The sequence below is a fragment of the Notothenia coriiceps genome, unplaced genomic scaffold (genome assembly GCF_000735185.1).
Source record: "Notothenia coriiceps isolate Sejong01 unplaced genomic scaffold, NC01 NC01_scaffold00028395, whole genome shotgun sequence".
Lineage (NCBI taxonomy): Eukaryota > Metazoa > Chordata > Actinopteri > Perciformes > Nototheniidae > Notothenia > Notothenia coriiceps.
In genome coordinates, this window is record NW_011361096.1 from 11,271 (window position 1) to 19,721 (window position 8,451).

Here is an 8,451-nt window from a genome sequence, read left to right on the forward strand (position 1 = left end):
TCACTGAGCATCTGTGACACCACGTGATTGGAGGTTTTGAAGGGTGCTGGTCCAAAGGCGAACAAAACGTAGCCTCATTTCCTGTCCAAGAGAGCTCTCATTCATCTTAGCATGGATGTCCAGGAACTGGTGTCCAGTGCTGGTGAACTCAGGCCAGTTCACAGGAACCTGCATGTTTCCTTTGTTAGGGTTTCTGTTTAAAAAAAAAGAAAAAAGTCGCAAAAGCAACACACATTATGATACATTTCATAGCAAGATAATCCTCAAACTGTTCAAATTTGTGTTGCATGTGCATTTACCCAGTTCTGGCGAAGTTAGTCCAGTAGGCGATAATGTAGCCAGACAGGTCTCTGTGCCGGTCCCCATAAGCCTTAGGTGTGGTGAAGGGTTTTCCAAACACGTACTGCAGGTCATCCATATGGTCGGCCCCCACCCAGTCATTGTAGGGTTTGCCCGGTCCGGCCAATAAACTGGGCTCGGACAGCAGGTAGGAGAAGGTACGGCCAGACCTGAAAATGACATCAATCAATGTTTATTTATATATAATCACAGTGTGTTGTATCTGCCATACATTACTGTTGTCCAAAACATATGAAAATGCCATTTGCAAATTTGCTCTCAACTTCCGAAGACATAACAGAACGCTGACAACTTATAGATATAAGAACAAACAGTTAAGGAGAACAGCAAGATCTGAATAAAAGCAGCAATCTTGCGCTTCAAGAAATTGTGTTTAGGTATAGTGGAAGTTGTCCAATGAAGATCTAAAAAAATAGTGTTTTTTTAAGAAGAGTTAGGGGATGAAGCAGTTGGCCTTACCTGGCGTGAGCTGCATGCAGGTAGATGGCAGTCTGTGCAGGAACCAGGAAGAGGAAGTCAGTCCCAATGTCTACACCAGCTTTCTTAATGGTGGTCTGGGTGGGTGTTGATCCCCAGTTGGATGAATATTCAGTAAAGGCAACCTCAACACCAGCTTGCCCTGTCTCTTTGGTATAAGCACCAAGGAGCCTCTTCACATCTTCTCTGCAGTGGAATAAGGTAGAGAACTCTGTTAGTGAAAAAACTCTGAGGGCCGACAAAACAGAAAGACAAATCATCAGCCTTACACAGAAGTCTCTTGATTCTTGTCCCCAATGGAGGAAATGTCCTTGGAGGTGAACAGGTGTCCATCCATGTTATTAACCCCTGAGAGGTAATCGATGTCAGCAGTGTTGTGGAACAAGTTTTCAGGCTGATCGGGGAGGAAGTCTCCATCAACAACAGGAGCCAGAACCATGTTTAGCACACCGGGAGCTGAGAGAAAGTGATAAAAACATTCTGATCAAAGACATAAGAGGCAAATTACGGCAAACTACAGCAGAACAATTATACCTAAAGTGCTAAGATACATTGCACGTCATAAGTTGTCAATTTCCATTTCTTGTTATATTCTAGATGAAGCAGTACGTCGGACAGAAGATAAGGCGTACAATCAGGGGAGCCCAGTTTGAGGCGGGGGGCAGCCATGACGAGAGTTGCAGCATCAACATATTTGAGACAGGACACCAGCGAGTCATCCATGGGGCAGCCGACCTTCTCAGCAACCTGTGCACATGGTTGTAAAGAGGGGATTTGAAGCAACCGCAAGGAAAACATTTTTAGTACTGATTTTTGCTCCTCCTGTGGACAAGAGTAATAGTGTTTCCAAGATCACTGGCTAAGCAGGTGTCTTAGGATGCACAGCTATGATGTAACGTGTACGTGTGGCTATGTAATAAATAACTGTAATATGAGGAAGTTGAAACAACATAACATTGAACTTAACCACCAATCTACATTCAAATATTGCTATAAAACATAGAATGTATATTTGATGGGGATTTTTAAAGCCAAAATTAATATAAAAAGAAGAACATGGAAATGTCCACGTGGGGTGAACAGCAACATTTGGGTTATTGAATGTCTAGTTTGTGGATCTCTACAATCTTCTAAGGAAAAATTGTTGCGCAAGATGAGATACGATTATATTGACCCCAAGAGGAGAACTTCAGTTATATTTAAATCCTTTAATGAATATAAATGATCCTATAAATGAAAACATTTGGAATTTGTCATGGTCTGACATGAAATAAAAACACACCTCCTCTGCGGTCTTGCTGGGGTTCCTGTTTATAGCCCAGGGGCAGAAGGCAACACCGCTCTGGGAGATGGCTCTCTTGAACAGCCCTTTGTTGTGGGGGGAGAGCGTCTGTGAAGGAATACAAACATAGAATATAAAATTATTACTTGTAGTTATGTTTGCTGGCCAATTTGCCTGGATTCAGTAATGGAGAATTGATGAAAAAAACACTTTTAGGTCGTGCTTGACACTTGTGACATAGTACAAGTAGTGGGAGTGTTGAAAAGTACTGAATACTACTTCCATTACACTGTAGAGAAGGGCAGACATCTCTGAGGCCAATATTTCCATTTCTTTTTGGTGAACTTTCTCTTGAATTGTAAGTGATTCTGATTCTGATTCTGAAACATGGCAAGCCCTTCATTGTTCCTATTAAGCATCTCACCTGGAAGCTGACACTAGCTCCACCTGCTGACTCTCCAAAGATGGTGATGTTACTAGGGTCTCCTCCAAAAGAGCGGATGTTCCTGCTCACCCATGCGATGGCAGCATGCTGGTCCCACAGACCGTAGTTTCCTGTAGTGATGAGACACTTTGAGTCAAAATCATTCCAATAAAGCCAACAGGTCTGCTGGCAGACAGGCATCCAGGATACCCAGCTACTTTACAGCAGTTACTGAATATAAAGAACTTATCCCACCAGGTAAGCGAGAGTCTCCAGTACTGAGGAAGCCCAGGGTTCCCACACGGTATCCCACGGACACCACGATGACACCACCTTTGTCTGCAATTTCCTGACCGCTGTACAGATAGTTGTTGAGAAAGTTTGCCCCCATTGAACCACCAACCAAGAAGCCTCCTCCATAGATCCAAATCATGACGGGGAGATCTGATGACACTTGGGGAGAAAGAAAAAGCTATTTCATTTTACAAGCACAACTGTGTCAATTATTTCAGAAATCAAAGAATAAAAAAGCTACCTTGTCGGCCGTGAGGAACCCAGATGTTGAGGTAAAGGCAGTCTTCAGAACCAAAACTTGAAGTCTGGAGCATGCTGATCTGGAGACATCTCTGGGCAAACTTAGTTGCCTTAAGGACGCCTGTGGATGGAAACAATATTAGTTTTTTTACAGCAATTAAAGGAGAATTTAAGCGAGATTTCTTAGCCTCTGTTTATGCTATTCACAGATAATAATTTTAAAAAGTTTGTTCAGATGGGGTTTGAACGCACCATCCCAGCCAGGGTGAGGTTGGGGTTTCTCAAATGTTCCAGGCTTGGCAGCGAAGGGAATTCCTTTGAAAACTTCCACAGAGCGGAAAAAACCAAGGGGGATATTTCTTCCTTGAACACTGCCACCTTCCGTTTGTACCAAACCAAGCTAGAGACACGAAACACAAGAGCTTTCACCTTCAATGACATGGATGGATTACTGAACAAGCCACAAAGAGACACACAATGACTATGGAAGAGACATAAAATAACCATAAAGAGCCAAAATGGCCACTAACAGACACAAAATGATCAAAAAGAGAAAATGAATGACTGGTAAATAAAACTAAAATTGCAAAACTGTGTAAAAACATTGCCAGAATTTATATGCTTATGCTGAATTTATGCAATTAGATAAAGTTGACAGGGGATTTAGTGATCTCATTATAAGTGAAGGCAGATACCATTAAAACAATTATCACATTCTATTATCTCCCCCAAAATTATTGATTATCTTTTAAATCACAGAGAGTAGATGAATTACATGCAAATCGAAAGATGCTTGTAATTAAAATTGAAGCACACTTACAGAGGCTGCTGAGGCCGTCCCAAAAGATAAGACAACAGCAAGCAGAATCTTCAGTTTCTCCATGGCTGTCGAGAAACCAGTCTCACAGTGGGCCTATATACACAAGACCCTCCCTGCAAGAGAATGAATGTTAAATATAGCTGTTTACTTTTGTTATATAAGCTTTTCAACACTTACTGTTTCCCTATGTTGATGACCTGACCTCCAATTCCTGACCTCTAGTGGGAAACAGCCCGGTGTTAACCATGCCACTGCAAAGTTTGTATCGTTTTTTCCCTATCACTGATTTAGAACAGATTTCAGAGTCTGAATATTTGCCATATTTTTTAGCATTCTGCTGTAGAAAATTATTTGCTAGTCCCCACTTTGTTCCACCATCTTTCCACTATGATGATAAAGTAATCAGCAAAACATACAAAGATAAATGTCACATCAACACTGAAGTAGGAAACTGCTTCTGTTGACAACAGGTGGACTGATTCTCAGACAAGCAAATATCACATGGTTTGAGATTAGATATAACCACAAAATAACCCCACACATCTGAGGCGCAGATGTTAGTGGAAAATGTTTTTGGAATTTAATATTCTACTCATTGTAGAGATTCAGAGACTTACAACAGTTGCATACAAACCCTTATTTGCCGACAGATATTAGTGGTGTGACACAAAATGCAAGATAAGAGGAGAATTTGATATTATGCATGGAAGATACATGTAACTGTAGGCAGCTATGCTAATTGTGGGGGAAACTTCTGAAGCAATTGGAAACAGCACTCGATGGCAAACACTGACGGTTTATTTGGAGTTACGGTCGGAGAATTGACAACACAGGTTGTTTGTCACGAGTTGACACAGCGGTTGCCAAACCAATTCTGAAGAACTCTTCTGCAGCTCGAGGTTTTAACTAGTTCGGAGTGTACTAATCAACATTCTTCATAAGCTAGACTAAACAAATTATGGACCCTGAATTTAACTAGAGCTCTCGTCCATAGAAAAGAATGTGCACCAGGGAACCTTCGTCCCTGAACAGTAAACTACATCATGGCGGCTTGTGCTCTGTCATAGACTGGCAACAACAATGCGCCCAAGCTGCCCCTCCTTAAGAGAGATAGCAGCAATACCCAAGGCCGTAGAACTATGCCATGGGAAAAGAGACAGTGAGAAGAGAAAACGATGAACTGTGTCGAAGGTTGAATACCTAAGCAAATTATTCCCTAACACTATATGTGTAGGCCAATAGGAGAAATACCAAATGATAATGACTAATACCAAGGCCTTAAATCCTCAGCTGAGAAAAGGTTCACTCAAATTAAAACTTAGCTTTACCCATTTCCTGAATCTATTCTTGAAAATATACATTTTAGCATTAGGCTATCCTAGCAGAAAGCTAGTGGCCTCGCTATTCTAGCTTTCAAAATGATTAAATTACTATGTCCGCTTAATAATAATAATAATAATAGCTTGGATTTATATAGCGCCTTTCATGAGACCCAAGGTCGCTTTACAAAGAAAAACAGGGCAAAACAAACATAAGAAAACAAAAGGCAGTCAGACAAAACAACAAATAGATTAGGGGCCAAAGGCCTTAGCAAACAGATGGGTCTTGAGGGCCCTTTTGAAGGCATCAAGCGTGGGGATGTTGCGGATCTCCGCAGGGAGAGCGTTCCAGAGGGTGGGGGCTGCCACGCTGAAGGCTCTGTCCCCGAAGGTTCGCAGTTTGGTGTGGGGGGTGTTAAGCAGGCCAGAGTCTGAAGACCGCCGGTTCCGGGGTGGGGCATGTGGGCGGAGGCGGTCCGATAAGTACTGGGGGGCATGGGCATGGAGGGACTTGTAGGTGAGGAGGAGGACTTTGTAGGATTATGCGGGACTTGACTGGCAACCAGTGGAGGTGGATGAGGGTGGGAGTGATGTGCTGCCACGACTTTGTATTTGTGAGCACCCTAGCAGCACAGTTTTGAACATACTGGAGCCTGTCCAGGGTTTTGTTGGGAACCCCAAACAGGTAGGAGGATGGAGTGGTGCTGAGATACAGTTGGGTATCATCAGCGTAACAGTGGAAATGACATGATGCTTACTGTTCCAACTAACTTATTTTGCCCGATCTTTAGTCCAACTAGAATGTCTCTTCCATGAGTGAAATTATGTGGAACAGGACAAACTAACAAACTGAATGTTGCTCGACAGCTAGGACGGCGGCTAATACAGTGTGTTAGCTATTTTAGCTAGCTTTAGCCCTGTCACCAAAGTTAATCAAACAGGCACAGTCTTTATCTTCTTTATTATCTCAATATTTTGTCTTGAAAAACAACATCTTCTTTGGCAAGTGTTCATGTCATTAAAGTGATAACCTCTTGTTTAAAAATGTTCAAGCTTTTTTGTGAGCAGATTTAGACAAAAGGATTTGGTGAGACATAAAAAGCATATTACTTTAAACATCTGTTTTAATTTTTAAACTTGCTTTAATTTTGCTGCTTGTACTTTAGCTCACACTGATGATAAAAAAAACAAAATACCCAAAACATGTTTTCATCGAACTAAAGAAAAAACAAAACAAGTAATATCATTTGTATTTTTCATCAATTTATTTTGTACATGGACCAATGATTATTTAATAATACAAGTAGATACAGTAGGTCCACACTGCAGCTGCACATCTGATGCACAAGGAGTTTATTCTGAGGCTAAAATGGGAAGGTTGGGTAGAACGCTGGTCCAGAAATGCACATGACGTATTCTCAACTTCTGCCTCACATAGGCTTTGTTCATATCATGATGGATCTCCACGTACTGGTGTCCAGTGCTGGTGAACTGAGGCCAAGGAGTGGGCACACTCTGACCTCCTTTGTTGGGGTCCCTGTGGATACAATTGGGAAAGTGCAAAACATTTAAGACAGTTTTAGGTTTCTACTTGAATGACTAATTCAGGTCTGTTAGAATTCTGTGAATCTCCTATGTCTTGTATCTGCAGAAATGTTACCCAGTTTTGGCGAAGTTGGTCCAATAGGCGATAATGTAGCCAGAGACATCACGGTGGCAGGGCAAGTAGTCCTGTGGTGAGGAGAAAGGCTTTCCGAAAACGTACTGCAGATCTTCAGCGTGGTCGGCTCCCATCCAGCTGGGGAAGGGCTTGGTAATGCCGCCCATACGGCTGGGCTCAGAGAAGAGGTAGGAGTAGGTCCGGCCGGTTCTTTGGTGAGGCAAGGAAATAAAGGCATGTGACAATGACTACACAACAAAAAAATGCAAAACAATTTAAGGACTTTGGAGATTACTAGGGACATGACTAGGGACTAGGAAATCAAAATTACGATGCGGAACAAAAGGGCTTTTAAATAAGAGCATCCTCCGTATAAGAAGATCTTATTCTCACTTTGCGTTGGCAGCATGAAGGTAAAGGGCAGCCTGAGTAGGAACCAGGAAGATGAAGTCTGTTCCGATCTCCACCACGGTTTTCTTGATGGTCTCCCTGCTGGGGTTTGAGCCCCAGTTTGAGGTATATGTGGAATAAGCATTGTCCGCACCGGCCTTGCCCTTGTCCTTAGTGTACGCAGCCAGGAGCCTCTTCACATCGTCGCTGCAATCAGGTTAGAAAATTAGAAACATACAAAACAGTTCTAACCAAAGTATGGTATGTTGCTCTTGGAACAGAATCTTTAAAGTGACCAAATGGCTTAAACTCACATAGGGGTGTTCACCAGGCCGGAGTTGATCGTAGGAACATCTAAACCAGTGAAGAGGTGTCCGTCCATGTCGTTGACTCCAGCCATGTAATCAATATCAGCCATATTGTTGAACAATTTGGAAGGGTCATAAGGAAGGAAGTCCCCGTCGATCACAGGAGAGAGGGCCAGGTTGAATACAACGGGGTCTGACAGAGGCAGATACAATGAGACATTATCATTCAGAGTACTAACTGTATGCCTAACGAAAGTGGAATTCTGATTTCCCATTTTCTAGATCTTGTATTGTTCTTCTCATATGGCATGTGCTTAAAGCTCACATGTCATGCTTTTCCGGTTATTACCCGTCCCCTTGTGTGTTATGTAGGATTTTCTGCATCTAAACGGTGTGCAGAGTCAAAATCCTCAAAGTACACCCTGTAGCGAGTAAAACTCTAAAACAGAAAATACCTCCCCAAAACGCCTCGTTGGTGAAACGTCATCATGACGTCATCATCCATTTGATTCTTCCGTGTACGTGCTTACGAAAGCACGTACCCGGAACTAAATGGGCCAATCCGTGGAGCCGTTACGTTACGTCCGCGGAGCCGTTACGTTAAGCCCCCGCTGATTGGTCCAAATTGACCAATCCACACACACACGCAGTGCAGGCAGCCCTGCTGATTTCTGCTCCGTGCTGTAGGCTGATAAAAGACAGTTGGGATTGCGCGAAATTCTCTCTGCAGACCCATTCTCACAGCGTTTATCAATCTATAAACCTTTTTCTTACTCAATATCAAGCCACACTTATTGTTTTTATTTCGGCTGTGACTTTGTGTGTGTTCAGGTTGAGTTTGGCTGTGTTTGGCTGTGTATCGCTAAACAAGGAAATC

At 42.6% G+C, this 8,451-nt stretch overlaps 2 protein-coding genes across 2 annotated transcripts; both read right to left on the reverse strand.

The window, feature by feature from the left end:
• On the reverse strand, positions 1 to 3,960 carry LOC104958126 (bile salt-activated lipase-like). Its single transcript, XM_010785835.1, has 11 exons — positions 3,898 to 3,960; positions 3,330 to 3,477; positions 3,079 to 3,198; positions 2,799 to 2,996; positions 2,544 to 2,674; positions 2,120 to 2,227; positions 1,470 to 1,584; positions 1,107 to 1,293; positions 820 to 1,023; positions 300 to 509; positions 1 to 193 (listed from the first exon to the last, which is right to left on the reverse strand). The coding sequence occupies exons 1-11, from the start codon at positions 3,958 to 3,960 to the stop codon at positions 1 to 3; spliced, it is 1,677 nt and encodes a 558-aa protein (XP_010784137.1).
• Positions 3,961 to 6,569: 2,609 nt separating this feature from the next.
• Positions 6,570 to 7,767, reverse strand: LOC104958129 (bile salt-activated lipase-like; the record flags this gene model as incomplete). The annotated part of the gene is made up of 4 exons (XM_010785839.1): positions 6,570 to 6,753; positions 6,877 to 7,086; positions 7,270 to 7,473; positions 7,581 to 7,767. Coding segments are annotated over 4 exons (785 nt in total), but the record flags the coding sequence as incomplete, so codon positions are not given.
• Between the last annotated feature and the right edge of the window lie 684 nt (positions 7,768 to 8,451).

Excerpts from the sequence above, each read along its gene's own strand:
- LOC104958126 (XM_010785835.1), bottom strand. The coding sequence starts at position 3,960 with ATGGAGAAACTGAAGATTCTGCTTGCTGTTGTCTTATCTTTTGGGACG. Across the intron at positions 2,997-3,078 it reads GGTTCCTCACGGCCGACAAG|TGTCATCAGATCTCCCCGTC; the intron begins GTAGCTTTTTTA and ends TTTCTCCCCAAG. Across the intron at positions 1,585-2,119 it reads CCAGCAAGACCGCAGAGGAG|GTTGCTGAGAAGGTCGGCTG; the intron begins GTGTGTTTTTAT and ends CCATGTGCACAG.